The sequence below is a fragment of the Gavia stellata genome, chromosome 1 (genome assembly GCF_030936135.1).
Source record: "Gavia stellata isolate bGavSte3 chromosome 1, bGavSte3.hap2, whole genome shotgun sequence".
Taxonomy (NCBI): Eukaryota; Metazoa; Chordata; class Aves; order Gaviiformes; family Gaviidae; genus Gavia; species Gavia stellata.
Genome location: NC_082594.1, coordinates 131,987,905 through 132,012,047, shown reverse-complemented (window position 1 = coordinate 132,012,047; position 24,143 = coordinate 131,987,905). Strand labels below are relative to the sequence as shown.

General features: G+C 47.7%; 2 protein-coding genes across 2 annotated transcripts; both read right to left on the bottom strand.

Annotated features, from left to right (window-relative positions):
• Nucleotides 1–3,947: 3,947 nt before the first annotated feature.
• TAPBPL (TAP binding protein like) lies at nucleotides 3,948–8,569 on the bottom strand. Its single transcript, XM_059823379.1, has 7 exons — nucleotides 8,503–8,569; nucleotides 7,934–8,182; nucleotides 6,372–6,656; nucleotides 5,571–5,912; nucleotides 5,062–5,385; nucleotides 4,239–4,328; nucleotides 3,948–4,000 (listed from the first exon to the last, which is right to left on the bottom strand). Exons 1-7 carry the CDS (start codon nucleotides 8,567–8,569, stop codon nucleotides 3,960–3,962), a joined length of 1,398 nt encoding a protein of 465 aa, XP_059679362.1. The 3' UTR covers nucleotides 3,948–3,959.
• Nucleotides 8,570–16,871: 8,302 nt separating this feature from the next.
• Nucleotides 16,872–21,521, bottom strand: LOC132317865 (F-box only protein 40-like). Its single transcript, XM_059823272.1, has 3 exons — nucleotides 21,510–21,521; nucleotides 19,170–21,068; nucleotides 16,872–17,069 (listed from the first exon to the last, which is right to left on the bottom strand). Exons 1-3 carry the CDS (start codon nucleotides 21,519–21,521, stop codon nucleotides 16,872–16,874), a joined length of 2,109 nt encoding a protein of 702 aa, XP_059679255.1.
• Between the last annotated feature and the right edge of the window lie 2,622 nt (nucleotides 21,522–24,143).

Sequence of the window (24,143 nt, the reverse complement as noted above, 5' to 3'; positions counted from 1 at the left end):
ACTTATATTGAATTCCAGTGGCGTGTAGGTAGCAGCTGCATGGCTGGAGAGGGCTGGCTCGCTGACCTTCAGGGTGGAGAGTGGCCTCTCATGTACGGTGTCTGTCATGTTCCAGAAAAGGGCTTTGACTGAACAAGGCGTCTGCGCTGTGGTACCTGCGCTAGAGAAGCAATGTCCACAGTTGCTTTGGAAGTGCTGCAGAATGTGTGATTATGATACAATGTGAGGTTGAAGCAAACACAGTTCATTTAAATACTGCTAGTTAATGCACATTCTCTTTGAGGCATGTACCAGCTGAGCTTCAGCTATGTTCATAAAGTGCATCTAAACCAGTGTAATTAGGCTGCTGGATCTATTTTGCTAGCTTAAACTGAATGAGCAGATGCATAATCAAACAAGGGCAACCTATGTGGAAAAGGTAATCTTGAACTTGGTTTTATTGTTTGCAAAATGACTGCTCTTTCAATACCACATTAGAAGTTTTCTTCTCCACATTCACAATACAATGCAGCCAACAGCCCCTAAGTAATCTTGTGTTGACTCAAGTGCAAAGAACTTAATCTTACATTTTGCAGGTTGATAAAGTCTGTATCAAATTTCATGTCTTATATGAAATAATTCTAAAGAACTAGTTGTAAACACCTACATTTAATATTTATTTGTATTGACACGATATACCGGCTTGGTCTGCCTAGCAGCTAATCAGATGATGACCAGATTCCTGCTTCTGAATTCACGTGGCCAGGCATTGATGCCATGTGGCACTTGGCCATGGCACATTCGACCTTGGAAGGCAGCATGTCTGTCTCCCAGAGACACAGAACTTATTATCTATACATGTCTTTATAATGCAATCGAGTTTATCTTTGATGAACTTTCAGTCTCTTAGTGGCATTTTCTGTAATGAGTGTTTTATATGTAAAATATAAGGAACATTGTTGTTAAACACAAGGTCAGTTTGTTTATCAGTGGGTATTACTTCTTCTGCTTTAGGTTAGCTGCTTTACTTGTTTTTGTGGTTTAAATTCAGCTCGAGACCTTCAGGGACACAGTAATTGTGGACTCCCCATAGCAAGTCTAGTGGGGAGCATCAGAGATCAGGTAGTCGAATAAAATCAAATGCCATGGTATATTTCTCCTTATGAGGAATACAGCTAGTCAACGCATTTCGTGCGTCTCCCCTTTATTTTTTTTCTTTCCTTTGTGTTGGTTTGTGGGCCAAAAAGGCAGACAAAGCACTAGCTCTCACTTCATGTGTAACACAGGCCTTGGAATTTTACCCAGTGTCTCTTTTAACTGATGCCATTAACTTTTCAAAAAATGATTATTAAAGGACAGCTTGAAAAAGGTAACGTGGCCTTTATTTGAAGACCTTGAGAGATAGTCTACCATTTTTATTGACAGGTGGCTAGGACAATCATCCTCATCGTTGAGTATGTTCTGTCTTATTCTACTCTGAACATGCCTAAATATAACTTGCAGCTGTTGATTCTCACTGTGCCTTTCTCTGCAGGTTACGGTGCCACCAGTACTCTGTATTTTCTGTGGTGTAATTGAGAGGTACTGGTTTAGTAAGACCAGAGTAATGGCTCAAAGTCCCCCCTGTAAGGTGTTTTTTGACCTTCCTAATTGGTCCTGTCATTTTGCTCTGGACCACCTCCAAGCTTTCAACATATTAAAAAACCACATGGGTGCCTGCACTGCCGATGGGTGTTGCAGCTTCAGGCTTTGCTGGAGCTTCCGACTCGGCGTTGTCAGTCAGCGGTGACAGTGACTTCTCCAGTGGTCACCAGTGAGGTTCCTTCTCTCGGCAGTTTGTCCTTCCTCCCTGGCTGTCACGCACCCATGCATTATCTGGGGGTGTCTTTGAATGCAGCAGGCAGTACAAAAAGCTTCCGTGAGTCCTGCCCTAGAGTAGCAGCCTCTGAGAGCGAGGGGACTGGTGTTGACACCAAGGATCCCTTGGAGCTCCCCTTCCCGAGTCCCAGGTGGTTTCCCCCTCTGCGTGGGGCTCAGCCCGCCTGTTCACCGGCTGCGGAGCCATGCAGGAGGCTTGACTCCACAGAGCGGTGTGGGAGGTGCACAGACAGAAGACAACTGTTAGAACTAAAAATACTTATTGGTAACGCATAAAAAATGAAGAGGAAATGATGCAAGCAAAAACTGCTTCCACCAGCAGTTACCTTCTGGCCATGGTCACTCGTGTGTTCCCACAGGTCAGGCAACTGATTGGGATTCGTGGATCAACAGCAGTGAGACAGTGTGGTGGTCCCATACCTGAGGAGACTCCACTGGCATTCCTGAGCATCTTACCTTGTTTGAGTAGGTTCAGCTGGCCAGGTGACTTGTGTGGCTCTGAAGGACTCCCTCCGCTTTAGCTACCGATTTCGCCATTTGCAAATTTTATCAACAGGTTTTTTTACAGTTGTATACCCTGATGCAAATATTGAACAGCACAGTTCTTGCAGGGAGGCACACTCTTTCAGCGGTGATTGCTGCTTCTTTTTGGACAATGAATTTCTGCCATTTGTCTGTTAGCTAGTAATTAATCCATATAATGCAAATTATGGTGTATACATACACTATGACTTTTTCTTCAGAATTTACAAATTTATTGGTTTGTTAAATCTGCACCAGTGCTTTTATCAACCAAATGTATTACTTCATCAAAGAATGAAGTCAGGTTTGTTTCTCACAACTTTTCTTTTTTTAAACATACTGAATTATTAATGTTATTTTCATTCTTGAAGCCTTTGTTAGCTAACGTGTGATAACTTCACACTCTCTTACCTATGGTTATTACTACGGAACCATCTAAGTTGTTGGTGTCATCTCGCTTTCTCTCTGTGAACACTGGCACTACACGCTCTTCCAAGACCTTGGGATTTCTCTCATACGCCAGGATTTCTAAATACCTAGCTCCATTCAGCCAGGTGCCCCCTCAGCCAAATCTTTTATGATTCTGAGATGCAAATTTTCTTGGCTACTGATCTGAAAATACTTACACTTAATAGATGCTGTTAAAACCTTCCTTATTTCGCAAATAGATTAGGAAGTTGTTTACCATCCTCATGTAGTATGAATACACAATTCTGTTTCTTTCTGTATACAAATAACTATTATCTTCTCTGTATCAAAAAGCCTCCATCAAAAATCTTCTCTGTCACCAGTTTTACCTATAGCCACCCAGTAAGAGCCTAGGCCGTTGCTAGCATTTCTTGGTTTTCAACGTATTTTGAAAAAACTCCCTCCAAGTGCTGTTAGCACTTGGAGCAATCCAGTTTTTCCAGATTATTTTGAACACTCCTTATCACCTTGTATGCTTCATAAATTCTCACTTTGATTGTGTGCCATATAGCTCCTTTCCATCCACACCTTCCTTCTGCTTTTTTTTTCCCCCTGTTGGTTATATAAAAGATTTCCAAGTGTTACCTTCAAATTCCCTGTTAGGCAGGAAAAGCGTTTAATTGTGTCTGTCTTTTTCACAACTACAGAACCACAGGTCTTCTCCATCTTGTAAACTTCTAGCAGTGAAATTCCTATTAAAAATTTTATTGTAGCTTTCTCCTGGAGAGTCATATTTTTCTGATTGCTTGATTTGCGATAAGTTTAACTCGTGACTTCCTCTGTTTGAGGATTTACCATTTTGAAGTACCAATTTTGCCTACGTATTTGCCCAACTTCACAGTTAAACCACAAACATACATAAATATCTTAAACTGTAATGCCGCATCCCAGTAAAGAGCTGAGGCTAGCGATGTTGCCCTCCCAAGATGAAGATGTGTTTTTCCATGAGTCCACCTCTGAACAGTCACTCAGCTCCTCCGCCAAGGGCAGCTCTCCCCCTCCCATATCGACGAATAGCTCTGTTAATATTTGAACAGGGCTGGCTCTCCTGAGCAGGATGTGTCAAGGGATGGGAGACAAAGGACTGCAGGTGGGTGACACAAGAGTGTCCTCTATTCTGAAGCCCTTAGAAGTTGCTCAGACTTTGGCTTAGCTGAAAAGGAGAGAGAAAAAACCCAAGTAAGATGCAGGAAGACCAAAGCGGTGCAAAACATCACCTCGTGTTGCTTTCCACCAGAAATGAGTCTCCAGTTTATCCGCTCCCCACATCTCCCTCCAGGACCCTGGGATATCCTGGCCTCCATCTCTCCTGAGCGAGTGTGCAGGGGAGAGGAAGATGCTCCTCGCTGCATCTTGCCCACAAGGGAAGTGGCTCAGCATTAAACTCCTACCTGCTCTTCTCCTGAGCACAATGAAGAGGACGACGATGAAAATGACGGTAGCAATGAAACCCCCCACCAGTCCTTCCGATCCCGTTTGCTCTGCAGAGGAAGAGGAGGATCAGTGATGTTAGGTTGGCTGGAGCAGCTGAACAGCCAGCGGGTTGTCACAGTTAAACGAGCTCCCTCAGCAACTGACAGTGTGCATGCTTTTGTCAGGTACACAGATGTGAGACGACACACGTGAGCTAAAGCCACAGTGGCCCAGACCCAGGGCCAGTTATACTGGCTGGACTGATGTGTCGTAACTTGTTAAACTGCAGTATTGCTTGCTTTTCCCTGCTGGGTCAGAAGGAGACACAGGAGCAATCTCCCATCAGCAAGGAGAGCGAGAACCCCAACAGCTCCAACGGGGAGAAGGATTTTCTGCTATAGTTCTCGAGCACCACTGGTCTCCAGCTGGACATCAAGTCCAGCTGGGCATCTAAATCCTTGGGGCATTGCTCTTATCTTGTGCCTGTCCAGCGGGGTCCAGCCCATGCCCTACAAACTTTTGCTCTGTTGCTCCACTTTCGGTCATAAAATCTCTTTTCCCCTGAAGGGAATGCGATACTTGCTCCCCAAAAGCTTCAGGGAGTGAAATAAAAGCTGAGGAAGTGAAAGGGAAAGGGAAGAGGAGGACAGAGAGGATGGTATGAGAGGACAGCAGAAGGAAAGCATGGAGAAACAGGCAGATGTGGTGTGACTCAGAGGTTTTCATCCCTGTGGTGGGTAGATGAGGTGGGAGGAGGTCTGGGCAGGATGCAGAACTCGCCCCCCTGCCCCTGACACCTACCTGGTGCCTTAAGATGGGCGCTCACCGAGATGGGCTCTGCCAGGGCCACGTGTGAAACATGGCAGCTGTAGATGGCTGGTGCCCGCACTGTGGCTGAGCTGATGCTGAGGTAGGAGGTGATGCTGTAGGTGCCATTCCGGCTTTGCCGGTGGCTGGAGAAACGTGCATTTGAGAGAGGGATTTCCACATCATCCTCAGGAGTCTTCTGTGTCCAGCTCACTGAGACATCTAAGGGGTAATAGCCAGCAATGTTGCAGGTCAGAGTAGGCGTCACATCATCCTCGAATGACACCACTGCTGGAATGACACGAACCCGTGGAGGCTCTGGAGGAAATAAAGAGGGAATTGACTTATTGTTAGCAGAGTACAAAAGTCCCCGTCCACAAGGGAGAGAAGATGAGCTGCCTATGACAATGAGTGTTGGGAGCAATGGGATAAGGGTGCAGGGCAAAGTTTCAGTTCCTGGGGACATGGGACTCCTGCTGCCCCCAGGCATGTCCCTTCCTCACCGGCCACGTGCAGCTGGATGATGTGCTGGGCCTGGTGCAGTGGGGTGGACACCAAACAGATGTATATCCCTTCGTCTCCCACGCTCACTCCTTGCAGGCTAAGCGATGCGTCTCCGCTCCTCAGCAGCTCCGCCACATCCACGTGGACTTTTGGCTCCACTGCTGGGCCTGCGCTCCCCACCTGGTACCGGAAAAGGCTACGGCCGCTGCCTCGATGCTGCCTCCTCCACTCCAGGGAAGAAAGCGAGGAGCCAGGAGCCAAGGCAAAGCGGCAGTTGAGGGTGACTGAGCCACCAAGATGCGTGCGCAGGGAAGTGTTGCGTGATGACGATTGAAATTCAACTAGAAACAGAAAGAAGGGCACAGGCAAACAGAAAGTTAATGAGGTGTGGTTAAAGAAGGCACCCTCGGGTGGGAAGGGCTGGTGGAAGGGCTGGCAGTGAACTCCCCACCGGAGGAGGAGGAGGAGGCACAGGCACCCTATGTGATGCCCCAGGGGCCACGTGGACTGAAGAGCTGGAGGAAGCCAGCCCAGTGGGGTTAGCAGGGCAGGGAGACAGGTGGACACCAAGTGCACGTCATGGTCTTGAAGGTGCTCGTCGTCCTCAGGGGCTGGGGCATGGGAAACCCTGACAGGATGCAGGGTGGGGGGCAATCTGCACAACCCCTTTTTCCCTAAGCACCAACTCCCTGCAGCCCTCATGTCCTGCTGAGAGGTGGGGCATGGGACTCTTGGGGAGGCAGGCTCCCCTCCCCTCATGTCCCTCCGTGCTGCGGGGGCACCCCGGGCCACCTGGTCACCTGTGGTCAGCAACGTCCCCTCCTTGCTCATAGGAATCCTCAGCTTTGGGTGCAGTGTTGCATCGTGCTCCTTCTCCCCCTCCTGGCTGCTGCAGTGGGGTCCTCTGAGCACCAAGGCGATACTGATCCCGCTGGAGAGCCGCAGGGTGGCCATGAACCAGGAGGAATGGCAGGGCCCCTCGCCAGCCTGCTGGGAGCTGTATGGGGAGACCTCGCAGTTCACCTCCTCCCCATCACAGTCCGCGTGCAGCAAGGACTCTGCGTGTGGGATGGGTACCGCCTGGGCTGTGGGGATAGAGGAAGAGGGTTAACCACCTGAATCCAAAAGGGAGAGTGCAAGATGATGAGACACGTATTTTGGAGAAGCATCATGCACTGCAGGGGTCAGTCAGAGCCCCGAAATGCCAGGCTAGGCTTAATAGATGAAGGCCTGCAAAGAATATGAGAGGTTTGTCATGACTGTCTTACATCCTTTGGTCTGTTGTTTGTATTTTATCCTGCCAGATTGCACGGAGTTGATGCTGGGCAAAGGAAGCTGTTAGGAAAGGAGAATAAACAGAACAGATTCCATTTAGCTAGGTTAAGAAAGCAAGCTGTGCGTGTGAAATGCCCAGTAAAGACCTGCAATGTTTATTCTTTTTAGGCCTAAAACAAAGGGGACACCAAGGCATCCCAGGTAAGGAAAGAAAGGGTGGTAGGAAGGCAGGAGCGGCTGGATGTAGAGACACGCTGTAACTGTGCCTTTGATCATAGCATGGGCTTAAGCACAGGCACAAGCATCCTAACGACCTATACACTCTCACAGACATCACTGGAAATTAGCTCCATGTCTGCAATGCCTGACAGTAGCTCGGCTGCAGTGTGCTTGAACTCACCCACGCCCAGTCCATCCACACCACTTGAAGGAGAGCTTGGACCCAGGCTAATGCATCCTGCCAGGCCTTCAGCTTCCTCTCGGAAAATGTCTCAGAGCCTCGAATAAGCTTGTACTGAAGCACATGCTCACAGATAAGCACTGCAGGGGGGGAACAAGACCACAGCGAAGTACAGCCTCAGACCATTGCTTGACTGCGTTTGCAACATTACGTGCGAAGCAAGAGGAACAGAGGCTGGACTGCAGGCTGGCACCCATGAGAGGAGCAAGGAGAGCCAAGTCGCACCCAGCCAGCCTTCTGAGCAGGACAGCTCTGCTTTATGCCTGCTTACCACCATGCTTCCTGCTAGCAAAAAACACCCGCACAACTAAAGATGTGAACGCTTTTTATGGGTGCGGTAATGCTGTATAGTGGAATAATTCCTGAGTTGGTTTTGACACAGTATTTCCCAAAAGATAGGCAATCTAGGATAGACCTGCTATGAAGGAGGTGCCTCAACGGGGCTTTCTAACATCTCCCACAAACTTCCTTTCTTAAAGTCCAAATTGAAGAACTCAGGGAATCATGCGTGTAACTTTAGTGGCCATTCAAAAATTAATTGTCTAAAGAACAATCTTGTAGAAGCGCATTGCAGGTAAGTGGCCAAAACCCCGGCGGCAGCTCTCCCACCTCAGCTCTCCCACTCACCTGAGGCTTCAAAGACAATGGGAGAAGAGGAGTCAGGATTTTCCTGTGGGACTTTGTACTCCGTTACATCATCCAAGTTCCCGTCGTCTCGGACGCTGATACCCCTCAGCACGAGGGTAGCGGGATGCTCGGAGGACCTGCCGCCGAAGGCACGCAGCAAGCCTCTGACATCTTCCCCCACGTAGGAGCAGCCCAGGGCGATATCCACCCTGCGAAACTGAGGCGCTGGTGTGGGAGCTTCCGCTGGCCCTTTAGGGAGGGAAAAGAACCGGTTGAATGCATGAACCCCACTGCGAACTGCGGATGAGTTTTTGTGGGATGGGGGAGGAATAACCGGGAGGATGGGGGCTGGCTGCCGCTCTGGGGCTGCCCTCCCAGCCCCGCTGGCAGCGGACCCCTCTGGCCCTGCGCCACGCTCCTCTGGCAACAGCATTAACCTCCAGGAAGAGCCCCGTTCTCCCGGCCTTCACTGAAGGGGTGGGGGGTGTCAGCGCGGGAGGACCCCCGGCCTCTGCCCCGGCCTCGGCCCGGTCCCGGCCCCGGCCCCGGCCTTGGCCCCCGCCACTCACCCGCCACCAGAGCCAGCAGGGCCTGGCACAGCACCAGGGCCCCGCACAGCACCGGGGCCCCGGCCATCCTGCCCCGCAGCACAGCGGCCTCCCTGGCTGCCTCCACACCCCGAAATCCTGAGGGGAACCGAAGGTGGGCCCGGCTGCCAGCAGCAGCGCGGCCAGGCCGCCTCCACGCCCCGAAATCCTGAGGGGAACCAAAGGCTGACGGGCTGTGGGCTGCCGCAATGCCGGCTGTTCCTTTCGCTTTCGCTCTGGCAAAGCAGAAAGGAAAAAAAACCCCAAAGCTTAAACCCGTTAACTCTCGCTTTACCGAACGCGGGAGACCTGAGGCGGCAGGGAAGCGGGGCGCTATCAGCCGGGATCGAGGAGCACCCCCAAACCTGTGGCTGGGCTGCTTTTGCCGCGTCCCTCTTTAAGTCAATATTCTATCAGCCTTCCCCACCGCGCCTCTGCGTGCAAGCTCATCTCCTCAGGGCCGGCTGAGCAGCCTCTGAAAGCAGCCACATCTCTGCCCGCTTGCTTTTTAGAAGCCTTTAGCGTTCTGAAAGACTCAGAGGTTGAAGATGGTTTGTTTCTTTTTTTTTTTCATGTTTTTCCCCCTGCAAAACCTTCAACTGCATAGAAGCCGGTTTGCGCTGCGGCAGCGTGAGCCAGCCCCCCGAGCCCGGCAGCGTGTGGTGCCGCCGCCGGCTGCCAAGTCAGCCCTGGCTTCGTGGGAAGAAATATCAAGCCACGAGAGAGAAAACGGATGAGCTGAGATGGTATTTTAACTACTACTTTTCCCTGTTTTTTCAGACACGCGGAGAGAAAATGGCTGCTTCGCTGCTGGTCTGTTCCTCTCGTCACAGTCTGGCTAGCCCTGCAGCAAGGCAGCTTACCCTTGCTCTGGCCGGCTATAATCATGTATACACACCTGCAGGAAACCGTGACAACCCCCAGCCCCAGCTCTTCCAGTACAACTTCCTGACACCCAGCCCAAGAAGCATGATATAGGTTCTCAGAGAATCATAGAATTGTTTAGGTTGGAAAAGACCCGTAAGATCATCGAGTCTAACGTTAACCTAGCACTGCCAAGTCCACCACTAAACTACGTCCCTAAGCACCACATCCACACGTCTTTTAAATACCTCCAAGGGATGGTGACTCCACTACCTCCCTGGGCAGCCTCTTCCAGTGCTTGACAACCCTTTTGATAAAGAAATTTTTCCTAATATCCAGCCTGAACCTCCCCTGGCGCAACTTGAAGCCGCTTCCTCTTGTCCTGTCGCTAGTCACTTGGGAGAAGGGACCAACACCCACCTCACCACAACCCCCTTTCAGGCAGTTGTAGAGAGCGATGAGGTCTCCCCTCAGCCTCCTCTTCTCCAGACTGAACAACCCCAGCTCCCTCAGCCGCTCCTCATCAGACTTATGCTCCAGACCCTTCGCGAACTTGATACAGACTTACCCCTTCCATCCCAATCCCATCCTCACTCACCACTTCAGTCCTACTTGGAAAAGCCTCACAAGGAATATGAATTCTTGCTGAAGTTACGCTTCGGAGCCCTGAACAGTCAGATGCGGCCAGCCGCTCTGGCTAGCTCTCCCACTGCCGCACCAGGGTGATATCACACACCTACCAGTACACCCTGTGAGTCCCTGCATCCCCCTTCAATCTGAGATGCACTCATCTCCGCTTTCCTGGCCCTACACATGATTATCCGGCTTTATCTGCACTCTCGGAGGGCACCCACGTAATCCCGTCAGCCAATGAAGCAGAGCACAAGCGTCTGTGCAACTCCTTCACCCCAGGCAAATGCAACAGAGCGCTCTGCTCAAGCAAGGCTCCTTTCCCTGATTTGTTTTTATACCTGCTCCAGTGGAGCCAAAACTGCATTTCAGCAGATTTGCCCATTAGCTCTTTTTGCAGAGGAGCTGGGGGAGGTCTGCAGCCTGTGCTGTGGCTGGGAAATGAGTTGTCTGGGCTGCTTTCTGCCTGCAGAGAGGCTCCAACACAGCGGTTGTGACAGACTTTGTTTTGCAGAGCCGTAAGCCACTCTCGACTGTTCTCTGTAATCAAATCCCTTCAGGTGTCTGCTAAAGCTGGGACTCTCTTCCATTCTTTAGAGCTGCAATCCGTTGCATGTTGGATCAGCCTGGCTAAAAGAAACAGCTCTGGTAAAAAGTTGTGCAACTTTGCAAGCTAGCTAGTAAATATAACTTTACTGTGTAGGTATCACGTTCAAGAGAGCTATTCAGTGACGCTGCAACTGCTGGGAGAGGGCTGTGTGTCTGTTTTCCTACATAGGGAGATGAAAACCGGTTAAATAACTATGTGATGACAGATAAGGAGGTATCGATGGGCAGAGACAACAAGGGGAAAGAATATACTAATTGTGATGAGAGAAGCAGCAGCAGACAATACCAGTAGCCAAAGGGCTATCTAGTTCAGCTACGGGAAGCGGGTGAGGCCAGGGAGGCAGATGCTGGTGTACTTCAGGGAATCAGAGAAGTGATGGTGGGAGGAGACCTCCGGAGTCTCTGATCCAACCTCTGTCTCACTCGGGTCACTGTGATTTTGTCCAACCAAGTCTGGAAACCCTCCAAAGGTGGAGATACTGCCACCTTTCTGGGTACCTGTTCCAGTGCTGCATTACCTTTCTGGTAAAAAAATCGTTCCTGAAATTCAGCCTGACCCTCCCAAGCTTCAACTTGTTGCCGTTGCCCCTTGTGATATCACCTGCTACTATTGAGAAGACTTTGGCTCCATTATCTTTGTAACTGCCTTCCAGATATTGGTAGGAAAGAAGTATGAGCAACTAACATGGGGTGTAAACTAGCTATCATGCAAGTAGTAGAAGTATGCTAGAATAACAGTCACCCCTGGCATAAAATATTCTGCTGTTCAGGATTGATAGAAAGGAAGATAAAAATAGTGCATTAGCATCCCATGAATGGTGTTACAGGTTGTTTAGGTGAAACTCAGAAAGTTAAAAGAGGCTTTTCTCTGGTGCAGCTTGAAGTCACTGTGAACCGCTCAAGTTCATAACTGCCCATGTAAGGGAGGGAGCTAATAGTAAAAGAGATAAATCCCAGCAAGAACTATGCTGCCGTGGGGAAACTAACTTCAGAGTTAGGGACCAGAGAATAATCTCTGATAAACATAACGGGCTTTAGGCCTGTAATTCTCAATATGACAAATGACGCATTCCTTCACAAACCATCGCTGAACCTACAAAAGATCCGTTAGCTGTAAATAGCAATTAAGTCATAGAGCAGGTGGTCATCAAAAATAAATTTGGAGCATGTGACCATAATTTCCTTACATATAAATTAAGTGGGAAGCTAAATAAGGACTAGGGAAGCTAAATGATAATAGGTCTGTACTGTACATGAAGGTTTTGTTCCAAAAGAAAAAAAAAATCAAGGAGTTAAGAAAACCCTTTAACATGGACTGTAGCGGTAAGGAAACTGGATGTGAAAGACGCCCAGAATTTCTGTGGGCGATGCACCGCAGCTGTGGAACTTGCTCCCCAAGTAAAGAAGCAAAAAATCCCTCTGTAGCTACCTGGCTGAACAGCCAGAAGGTTATTAAAAATAGGTGAAGGGTAAGGAGAGAGATTGGCAAAGAAAACTCTTCTTCAAATGTTTGTAGATACAATGCAGCAACAACATGGAAAATGGATTTTTAAAAGAAGAGGAAGTTTTTCATATAAGTAAATAACCAAACCAGGAAGGAGAAAGTGGCTATGCAAAGAGGATGGGGTCAAAACCAAAAAAATAATTGTTGCTGATATGTTGCCTTAAGTCTTCAACCAGGAAAATTACACTGAAGAGTGGGGCAGAAGAAAAGGAGTGTAGTGAATTTGAGGGAGCAGGAATTACCACATCTGCTTTGAAAGCAAAGCAAACATTAATGTGATTAAACTAAGAAAACAAGCTAAGACGTGGGTTTTGTTGGATTTTTTTTCAACCGTAATAATTTTTATTCTTAAGAAAGCAACAAGGAGTTACAGAGTTTTGCAAAATAACAAACACTGTTCCGATAAACTCCACCTTATCTGTGCTCACTTAGTTTTGGGAGTTGGAGGCCTGGCAAGTAGTTTCTCCCTCCAGCCCGGACTTACGATACGTGTCAGTAGGTGACCTACCCTTTCATCCCTTAAGAAATCTCATCTGCCCCATGTTGCTGTATAACACTGATTGGGAATTTCCAGCCCCTTCCTCAAGGAGAAGCATTTATCCAGAAAGTCTGCTGTTGGCAGCAAATGATGAGCATACAGGAACATCAAAATTTGTGACTCTTTGAGGTTTTGCTGTGGCCTCTCAGCTCATGTGTCAACAACCCGCTGGCTGAAAACTCTAACCCAGAACAGAGGTTGTGCCACAGAGTGAGGTCCACTGTATGAATTACAATTCAAAACAGAGTCTGCATTTCACTGAGATCACCAGGCTTATCCAAATGTCTTACTTTGTCAGTTGAAACCAAATAAAATAAACTCTCCGTTCCCCTTATGTCTCTGCTCTCCTAAATGTCACTCCTGTTCTCCCAGTGTCTGTTGAATTGGATCATTTCCTCCTCAACCATTTGCAGCCACATCACCTCCTCCACATCCCACTTCCCTTCATTCGTGTGCCCTTTTACCTTTCTCCACTTGCCTCTCCCCAATGACACCTATAATCAGGCAGGTCTCCTCTATCCAAACCCGTTACCTTTCCTGTTTTCCACCTTTCTGCTCTCTTGTCCCAAGCCTTTTTGCCCTGCTCTGACCACCTGATTTCCAGGATGCCATCATTTCAGTTCCCATTCTTCCAACCAGAGGAAACACGTCAGCCTGGAGTGTGTGAAGTGTTGCTCTTGCCCTTCGCAAGACTTGTGGGCAGCACAGACAGGATCAAACCCATGAAGGTCCAGAGTGTGGGATCTGGACTGAGGGCAACCTCAATGCTCTGCTGGACTTGGATCCCCTTTTCCAGTTCACACCCCGCCACAGCAAAAGGCCTGTTTTGAAAAACACCAAATGCCCAGTTTCTTCTAATCAAGTCCCTCAAGCTGAAATTTAGGAAGAGTTTTAACTTTCCATTGGTCAAGTTACAAGCTTAAACTAGGAGCCTAAGGACTTGCTGGACCCAAACCGAAGCCTCTCACCTTTGAAATAAACCAGCGTTGTGCTCACCAAGATAAACAGGGCAGGCAAATTTGGTTCCTTGCAGCTCCCCAAAGCTTCTGCCGACTCTGCTAATGAGCAGGACCATCAACATTGAGCTAGCTTTGCCTGCATCCTCTGATTAATTAAACTGCATCCGACACCAGCCCACAGCTCTCCACCAGCGATAATGCAAGACAAAGTGGTAAGTGGCTGCCAGCTGACATTTGCCAGGTGGGTATGCACCGCTATAAGGGTGATCTCCACTTCCCTGTACAGCTTTCCCTCTTCCAGTGTCAGGTTAACCAGACTAACCTGAAGATGACTGTGGATTTTCACCTTCCACTGTGTATACTGAAGATTACTTAACCAAATTTATAGTTTACAGAAGTATACCTATGTATTCACAGGGGCGAATTTGTCTCTCTTTCTCTGTGAATTAGCAGCCTGTGTCTCTCCAGTGTACCCTATAGCAGTACCAGAAGGACAATGATCCAGTCTCCTAGATGTATGTACACCCCGGCTGATCCCAAGAGGTAGAGGTTGCAACATTCCTGTCTCCGACCGGCACCCCGAACCACCACATTTGCAAAGGTTGCATCCTCCCAGTAGTCTGACTCTGGCACATCCTGCACAGGGAAGAAGCAGGATCAGCGGTAATAAGGCTGGAACTGAAGTCATGCGATCTCCAGGAGCAGGGAGATACAAGAACAAAATCCTCTGACATCGACAGAAGGAGGACAGAAGTGGAACAGCAGCACTGCCGGTGACATTGGCACTAAAGGTAAAACGAGCCCAATTCATACCTAACATAAGCCACAATTTCAGGGCAGCTACACCAGTTTACAGCTGAGTGGCTGATCAGATGAGAGATGGTTCACAGCTTGAACTTTTTCCGGGTCTCTTTCACCAGCATTGAACACTGACTTACTCTGAGACCCTATTATTTAAGCATCTTTTTTTTCCCCCTCCCCAAATTATCCATAATTTTGAGTGGCTCCATTTTTAAGCATAGATACTGGCACCCAATTTTTGGACACGCATTTGCAGCTACCATGGTCTGCAGCTACAGTTGGGTGCTCAGCATCTTTCAAAATCAGATACATGATATGTGAAGGATGAGGCCCTGATGTAGAGACCAGTCTAGGAAGTCTGGCTGTATATTTTCACCTCTGTCAACTTCCCTGTGTAAAACAGTGATAATATTGGGCGACTTATGTTATATGGGACCTTTTGAGGACAGGTGAACTTTTGTAAGCAACTTTAAAGGATGGCCAGTTTGTTTTTGCGCAGTGGCTTAAGCCACAGGGTGAAGGATCAGAGCACCCAGCTTTAACTGCTCCCGGCCCAGCTCAGGTTCCCTGTGTTCATTTGCTTCAGTTTCCTCTGCATAAAACTGGGATGCTGCTTGTGTTTTCTGCAGGATACCGGCACAAACAAGTTTATTGTCATGTGTAAAGCATTATGAGACTTCCCAGAAAGGATCTCTAGGGACAGAAAACAGAACAGCATTAAAAAAAAAAAAAAGTAACTGCTGCTACTCCTGCTCCTGGGACCAATCCATTGCCCCACAACTCAGATGATATGCTCCTGAGGGCGCGTGTCTGGAGAAGAAAAACATCCTCGTATGGTTAAAAATCTCACAGGGGCCACTTAAGCTGCAAGTGTAGACAAGGACGAGCTGCACTCAGCGTGGTTTCGGTCACCATGCAATTCATGCCTTCGATTGCCAAGCGCTCAGGTCAGGTTCGTCAGCAACCTTCATCGGTAAGAGAGGGCTCCTTCTTGCATAGCTGCCTCATCCCAGATCTGCACTGAGACCGGGGATGGCAATTGCGTTGTGTATCCATCCACCCGGGCCAGTTTTCACCCGGCCAGCCCAGGCGAGGAGAGCAGTGGTCCAGGCCAGCAGACGTCCCACCTCCTGGGGAGGTTCTCCTGCCCGAGACAGTGAGATGAAAGCCAGGCCTCATGTCCTGAGCTCACACTTCTGGCTAGGAGCTTAAAAAAGAAAGTGGCGTGAGTCGGCGCTGCTGCGGCTGGGCAGCAGCTGTAAGCTGTCGAATCGGTTTATGGCCATTTCAGAGGAATCCCACCCACCACCACAACTATGGCATTTCTAACCAGCACCTCTGAAATGGGTTTAAATAGTGTAATAAGACAGATGCTGTTGGTAACGTGCCCGCTTTCTCTCATCTGTTGCCTCAACAAGCACATTCTGGTTTTGAATTGGTGTATTTATTAAAAAATAAACCAAATTTTAATCACTCTTCTGCTCTTTAAAAAACGAAAAAGTTCTCATACTTCAGCCCCATTTAACTGAAGCAAACATTATCCGTACCATTACTGAATGCCTTTTCTTTTACAGAAAAGAATAACATTTCTTTGACATATTGTTTACAGTTGCTTACAATTACTATTTGCAATTTACAACTGCAAAACTGAGTAGGTAAGGCATTCTAAAAATGACTTCAAATATTCTCTGATGACTTTAATGGATTTTTAAATAAAACAGAGAAAGTTACTTACTGAAAAACATGAAAAGTCAATTGAGCCCCTAAAACTGTTTGCTACTTGGTTATTTCTAACAAAGACCATGTTTGTTTGCTTTGGTTCAGTTTGAATGCTCCCATGAGCTCAGCTTTAGGCTTGTGCTCAACTAGGCATGCTTGCCTGAATCAGGGTCCTAAAAGATGGTCTGTGGCTGCGCAGTGCATTCCTGAGTCCTCACTGGAGTTCTAGTTAAGTCACTTAATTTTGGGGGGGTCCTTTTCTTTTGCCCATGTCTCAGAACAGATTAGCAGTCCCTAGGTCTGCCAGGCAGGAGGGCATCTACCTGTGCTTTGGCTTTCCAGCCAAAACTAAGGTGTTTCAGACCTAGTTGAGCTAGGTACATTAAATGCTCTTGCTTCTCTTGGGGACATGGTAGCAGCAGCCTACCTTCAAAGTTGCGAAGATGCTGTTCAAAAGAGATCCTTATTGCTTTCTTCGGGATGCTGTATTAAGCAAGGAACAGAAACATAAACAGAAAGCGCATGATATCAGTGAGCAGTGGATGAAGTTTTAACTACTAAATTAACGCAGGAAAAAGAAGAGATGCAGGATGTTTCAAACGCAGCTGGGGAGAAGCCAGTTTTGTACATCCAAAGGAGAGTTGGAAGCAACAATCTTTACACCCGAATTCCCAAATCTTCTTTTCAAGGGCCCTGAAAGGAGCATGGCAGAGGGGAAGCAGGTTGTTCAGACTCTGCGCTTGAAAGTAGAAACCAAAGTCTTTTGAGTCTGCTCTCGCGATTCACACATGCCTGTCAGCAGCACGGGGTCTGTCTTGTGCTCCACTTGGTAGAAGGGGCAATTCTTCAGGTGCTCCGACATGCACGCAACGTCATTGCGCTGCCATTTGTTAACTCTGGAGAACAGGCTGCTGAACTGCCAGATCTAATACGGGAAAGGGGAGAGAAATTGGGGAGAGAGAATGGGAATGTTGGTAAAAATAGAAGAGGATTTAAAAAATCTATATATGCTTATAGTGGGTGCGCATTACTTGTACTGGACAGGCTAGTGAACATCTGGTTGTGCGGGGCTGGCATAAAAAGTAAAAATGGGGTCTGTATTGTTATGTACCTCGTACTTGCTGGTTTTGCTGCTTTAGTCATCACCTGCCATTTTTAACGGGAAGGTATCCTTCTGCGGTTTGTGGTGCCAGTCCAGGGCAGGGCATGAGGAAATCCAGGCCACCTGAGCACCACACCTCTACAGAAAACTCTGTCGTATGTACAGTGTGATACAAGATGTTTATAAAGCAAAGTGACTACAGCGTGCTTGTGTGATACGTATCTCAAAGAAACCTGACTTCATAAAGACCTTCCAAAGCACCTATCAGCAACTTCAAAGTAATTAACATTATAACACTGTTGTTATTCACCCCACCCCAGAACAAGCCTGGGAAACCTAAAGTTGAAGTTATTCCTAGAGGACGTACAAGCTTGTAAAAAAATAGAAATGTGCAGTTAAAATTTTCCAATTCTGTTTGCAGTGATAGCATGTACCGTTTAGTGATACACTAGCATGCAGTGATAAGACTGTGATTAAATCACTTCAATATTTGCTGTATACCATTAAATCAAATGAATTTTTGAAGTCATAGTAGATTTATTCTCCCTAAAAATGTTTCTTCCTGTGGAAGAAGGGCAGTATGTGGGTGTGCTACGCTTAAGATTACCTGACCCTGTCCCCGTCCTAAGTAATCATAGCTATTATACACAGTAGTCAAGAAATTCAGGCTAATTACAAACAGAACGTTTTCAAGCAGAGTCTGTGCATTGGAAACAAGATTCCTGTGTGGTCAGTACAGACAGCTAACATGAAAAGGGTTAGACAGTCCTTAAATTCAATGCTGCTGGTTTGAAATTACGCTACAATAACTGAAGTTAATTGCTGTATGATTGCTCAGCCGGAATTTCTTCCATTTACTGAAGGAAGCCACATCCTCCAGTAAATTATTTCAGTGGCTAATTACTGTTTTGGATTGGGCTAATTCAACCTGCAGCCACTAAAATTTGTTACACAGATTTTGAATTCACCACGCTTCATGTTTTCTCTTAATAAACAGTACTTTATCTTAATAAAAAGTATTTTCTCTTAATAAAGAGTCATAAACTAAGCTTCCATTTGAGAGGAATCAATAGGTGGAGAACTTCAGGGGTCTGCTTGAAAGCAGATCTTTTCTGGGAGCCTTCCCTGGATCTCTAAATTATTTGTTCCTAGACCTCTGTCTTGTCTGCTTGGCCATGCTGGAGTCTCTCATGTTATTCTTTCAAACAGTTTTATGTTAGCACAGTTGCAAGGCTATCAGCTAGAAAAACACCTGCAATAACTGTTGTTCAGCTAGAACTTAGACTGAGCTGTGTTTACATATTTCTTTCAGACTACCTAAACAGCCAATTTCCAGCACAAACAGTAGGAGACAGCTTTGCAGAAGAAGGCTTCCTATCCCAGTGCTGCTCCCTCAGGTGCTCGCAACCCGAGTCAGACACTCATGGCCATCCTGTGAACTACTGATCATGAAAGCCCTTGGGGGTTGATGCAAATACCTGAGCTCCTTTCACAGCCACCTCTCCTTGTTCTTTACCTTTTTGGCGTTCTAAAGTATGTTTTAGTTTTCACATACCCTAGATTGGCTTGTAAAGAGCAAAAAACCAGTATGAACTTCAAGTTCTTCAAAAATCCGTGTGTAACCTTTAAATATCAGGAATCCTCAGTTCCCAGTGCCTAAAAACGGTGTACGTGCAAACAAATTACCCAAGACAAGCTTGGATGGGGACTTCCAGCTAGTCAGAAGATGTCCACTTACACCTTCCTATCTCTGCTAGATGTACTGCATTTTACAGCCCTGACCCCTGACAATTGTGGTGCAAATTCACAACCTCGTGAACCTTCCCCACATCTGCGTGCTTATATGCAGCATCCCTTGCTATGCTTGTGTTTTTTCTGGAGACAACCCATGGCTGTCTTTTTGCCAGTGTCACAGTCACTTGCCTTTTTGCGAGCTTTCCACGCAGTACCGCCATGGGAATATCGTTTTTTCTCCCAGACCAGCAGGACCATTCCCCTCTCTTGAAGAAGTGTGGCACAGATGTCCCTCATCAGCACTGACACCTGCGATAGCTGAGATAAACTGAAGCTGTCCAGGAACCCTGCAATGTACTTGAGCACTTCCACTGGGAGGCTGCTCAGCGAGTCCTTATTTCTCCCTCGATTAGCCACTGTGGAACTGAACTTCCCTGATTCAGCAAGGAGGGTGTCCACCTCTGGCTTAATAGCAAATGTCTTGAGAGGCTTGCTGTAGATAACCTTGGCCTTAAGTCCATCAGGGCGGAAGTGATTTTGAACAAAAGTACATCCCAAGTAGGCCAGCGGGCAGCGACGCTGGAACCATCCATCCAGACATGACTGGATATCGGCGTGCACATTCTTGAAGTGGGACGGGAACTCGTCCCTCCTGAAGAAATGGCTGCAAGTGAATGTGAAAGCTGAGCTGCTTTTGTTGTGTCTTCTGGTGACACATTCAGTGTAGAGCTCCACGTGGAGTTCTGGTGGGCTTTTTTCATCCAGAATATCTGCTAGAACAGCATTGGAGGAGAAGGGCTCCAGAGGAAAGCTGTATGTCTGTGTTGCAAAATCCACAAAGAGTCCATCGATACCCCTTGCTTCAGAGATCTCATGGCCTTTCAGCTCTTTTTCCAGTGCACACAGCAGTGTGGCTTTAACTATATTTGCCTTTGGTAGTTCTTCTAGGTTTATTCCCAATTCTGAGGTATCCACTGACTTGTCTGAAGTTGGCATCTTGTGGCCCAGTGCATCTCCTAGTCGTGCTCTTTTGCCACAGTAACTGACTGGCACTTTGAAGGTGTAGACAGTCTTCACCTCCTGAGCTTCCAAGTTCCCATAGACAAAGTCTTTTTCTTTGGGAGTGCAAGCAGCTAGCTGGCCAAAGCGGATGAGCATTCCCCCATGATGTACCAGGTACATGTTGTAATCACCTACACCAACTTCCTTCTTCAGCCTCTCCAGGACCCCTTCTTGCCAGGGAGCCAGTCCTGTCATTTCCGTATTTCGTGTTACTTGTTCAGGCTTTTGGTCCTTTGCCTCTTCTGCACCGTCAGGTACTTCCTTTGCCTTCTCTGCGGAGCCAGCAGCATGAGGGGCTGATGCTCTTTTCTTAGAAGCCTCCTCTGTCTTTTGTCCTGCACTGGCTGCTGAGCCCGTCACTTTGCAAGCCTGGAGCTCTTTGCTGAAAATATTCTCCCAGGTTTTGTAACTCCCTAGATCCATTCCCTCTTTGTCCTTTGCCAAATCTTCACGCTCACGTTGGCTGAGCTCGGACGACTGGTCGTCAGCCTCTCGGGAACCACAGGCTACTCCTCCCACAGCACCTTCTTCCCCACCCATGGCTTCGTCCATTAGCTCTTCCACTTCATCCTTTTTCCTCCACTCTGGAAACAAGTTGGCTATTTTCAAAGTCCTGAAAAGTATCTTCTGGTCTCTGAGCGCCAAGGCTGTGTCCAGACACTCTTCGTTCAAGGGCTCCTTCATAATGTTCTTGTGGAGGGTTGTGTCTGAATCCACGTTTGGCCAGCGATTCCACTCCATCGAGCAGCAGACAACACTGGCTGGACAGACCTGGAGGTGCTTCGCCAGCTTAAAGCGGGCCATGGAAAAAGGGCAGCCATAGGCTGAGTTGAGGCAGGAGACCTGCTCTAAGGGACAGAGCAATTGGTGCTCCTCCTCCTTGCACATGTGGAAGGTGGCCCCGCAGTGAAAGCGGCAGCTGATCACCATGCAGGAGACGGAGGGCTCAATGGGTGCACGGCAGTGCCGGTTGAAACATCTCTCACAGTGCCTGTGCTGCCCAGGGGGAGCTTTCTGAGGCCGGTGCTGTGTGTGGCAAAGATAAAAAGACAAGAGTTATTGCCCGAAGGAGCGAGGATGGCCACAGACCCTCCGTGCCTGTGCTTGGTTTCTATGCGTTAGGTGCTCAAGATGCACTTCTAGTGGGAATAAGGCTGTGGGCAAATGATTGCCAGCTCCATACTGTCATGTACCAGCACGGATCCCCGCAGTACAACACAGCCTGATAGCAGCACGGATATAGATAAGGTCCTTACTCGTTAGCCCAGCAGAGGCAGCCAGAGTTTGGGAGCGAGCTCTTTTCTGTCCCTATATTTACACTGGGTCTATCTATACCAAGCCGCTGACTTGGTATCAAGACTGCCAGAGGCGCAGTGAAGGAGCTTCCCACTTCCTCAATGCTGTTTAAGTAGGAAAGATGATGTTTCTTTTTCCTCTCTAGAAAAATTAGCTGGTTGTTCAGCCTACGTGTCTCGCCATCCCCCCATAAAGACATGAATGTTGCGCAAATGAACCTCCCTTTGCTCTACACCAGCAAGGCTGAGAGTGAGGATTATCTTCGTGATCCCAGTTCCCAGTGTGGAAAACAGCCTGGGTAAAGGCTAATTTGCCTGGCCTTCTTTACTCTGCTTCCCTGATTTACCCTTACACTCCTCGATGATGCCTGCATGTCGTGCAACAGAGACTGTGGGGGACTTTCCTTCAGGCAGGTTATTTGCTACATCTATTTTCTGCTGTCAAGACCTAGAATAAGGCGATGTCTTGTTCTGCGTTTTGGAGAGAAGCTCCAGAGTGCAGTGGAGGCTTGTTGCAAGCTTATATGTAGTGAATTTGAGGGAGCAGGAATTACCACATCTGCTTTGAAAGCAAAGCAAACATTAATGTGATTAAACTAAGAAAACAAGCTAAGACGTGGGTTTTGTTGGATTTTTTTTCAACCGTAATAATTTTTATTCTTAAGAAAGCAACAAGGAGTTACAGAGTTTTGCAAAATAACAAACACTGTTCCGATAAACTCCACCTTATCTGTGCTCACTTAGTTTTGGGAGTTGGAGGCCTGGCAAGTAGTTTCTCCCTCCAGCCCGGACTTACGATACGTGTCAGTAGGTGACCTACCCTTTCATCCCTTAAGAAATCTCATCTGCCCCATGTTGCTGTATAACACTGATTGGGAATTTCCAGCCCCTTCCTCAAGGAGAAGCATTTATCCAGAAAGTCTGCTGTTGGCAGCAAATGATGAGCATACAGGAACATCAAAATTTGTGACTCTTTGAGGTTTTGCTGTGGCCTCTCAGCTCATGTGTCAACAACCCGCTGGCTGAAAACTCTAACCCAGAACAGAGGTTGTGCCACAGAGTGAGGTCCACTGTATGAATTACAATTCAAAACAGAGTCTGCATTTCACTGAGATCACCAGGCTTATCCAAATGTCTTACTTTGTCAGTTGAAACCAAATAAAATAAACTCTCCGTTCCCCTTATGTCTCTGCTCTCCTAAATGTCACTCCTGTTCTCCCAGTGTCTGTTGAATTGGATCATTTCCTCCTCAACCATTTGCAGCCACATCACCTCCTCCACATCCCACTTCCCTTCATTCGTGTGCCCTTTTACCTTTCTCCACTTGCCTCTCCCCAATGACACCTATAATCAGGCAGGTCTCCTCTATCCAAACCCATTACCTTTCCTGTTTTCCACCTTTCTGCTCTCTTGTCCCAAGCCTTTTTGCCCTGCTCTGACCACCTGATTTCCAGGATGCCATCATTTCAGTTCCCATTCTTCCAACCAGAGGAAACACGTCAGCCTGGAGTGTGTGAAGTGTTGCTCTTGCCCTTCGCAAGACTTGTGGGCAGCACAGACAGGATCAAACCCATGAAGGTCCAGAGTGTGGGATCTGGACTGAGGGCAACCTCAATGCTCTGCTGGACTTGGATCCCCTTTTCCAGTTCACACCCCGCCACAGCAAAAGGCCTGTTTTGAAAAACACCAAATGCCCAGTTTCTTCTAATCAAGTCCCTCAAGCTGAAATTTAGGAAGAGTTTTAACTTTCCATTGGTCAAGTTACAAGCTTAAACTAGGAGCCTAAGGACTTGCTGGACCCAAACCGAAGCCTCTCACCTTTGAAATAAACCAGCGTTGTGCTCACCAAGATAAACAGGGCAGGCAAATTTGGTTCCTTGCAGCTCCCCAAAGCTTCTGCCGACTCTGCTAATGAGCAGGACCATCAACATTGAGCTAGCTTTGCCTGCATCCTCTGATTAATTAAACTGCATCCGACACCAGCCCACAGCTCTCCACCAGCGATAATGCAAGACAAAGTGGTAAGTGGCTGCCAGCTGACATTTGCCAGGTGGGTATGCACCGCTATAAGGGTGATCTCCACTTCCCTGTACAGCTTTCCCTCTTCCAGTGTCAGGTTAACCAGACTAACCTGAAGATGACTGTGGATTTTCACCTTCCACTGTGTATACTGAAGATTACTTAACCAAATTTATAGTTTACAGAAGTATACCTATGTATTCACAGGGGCGAATTTGTCTCTCTTTCTCTGTGAATTAGCAGCCTGTGTCTCTCCAGTGTACCCTATAGCAGTACCAGAAGGACAATGATCCAGTCTCCTAGATGTATGTACACCCCGGCTGATCCCAAGAGGTAGAGGTTGCAACATTCCTGTCTCCGACCGGCACCCCGAACCACCACATTTGCAAAGGTTGCATCCTCCCAGTAGTCTGACTCTGGCACATCCTGCACAGGGAAGAAGCAGGATCAGCGGTAATAAGGCTGGAACTGAAGTCATGCGATCTCCAGGAGCAGGGAGATACAAGAACAAAATCCTCTGACATCGACAGAAGGAGGACAGAAGTGGAACAGCAGCACTGCCGGTGACATTGGCACTAAAGGTAAAACGAGCCCAATTCATACCTAACATAAGCCACAATTTCAGGGCAGCTACACCAGTTTACAGCTGAGTGGCTGATCAGATGAGAGATGGTTCACAGCTTGAACTTTTTCCGGGTCTCTTACACCAGCATTGAACACTGACTTACTCTGAGACCCTATTATTTAAGCATCTTTTTTTTCCCCCTCCCCAAATTATCCATAATTT

Bases quoted from the DNA above. Each gene is read 5' to 3' on its own strand.
- TAPBPL (XM_059823379.1), bottom strand. From the start codon at position 8,569: ATGGCCGGGGCCCCGGTGCTGTGCGGGGCCCTGGTGCTGTGCCAGGCC. The intron at 5,386-5,570 runs GTGAGGAAGGGA...TATTTCCTCCAG, and splicing joins CATCCAGCTGCACGTGGCCG to AGCCTCCACGGGTTCGTGTC. The intron at 4,329-5,061 runs GTAGGTGTCAGG...CTTCCTCTGCAG, and splicing joins CGCCCATCTTAAGGCACCAG to AGCAAACGGGATCGGAAGGA.
- LOC132317865 (XM_059823272.1), bottom strand. The intron at 17,070-19,169 runs GCAAGTGACTGT...TTCCCGTATTAG, and splicing joins CGTGGAAAGCTCGCAAAAAG to ATCTGGCAGTTCAGCAGCCT.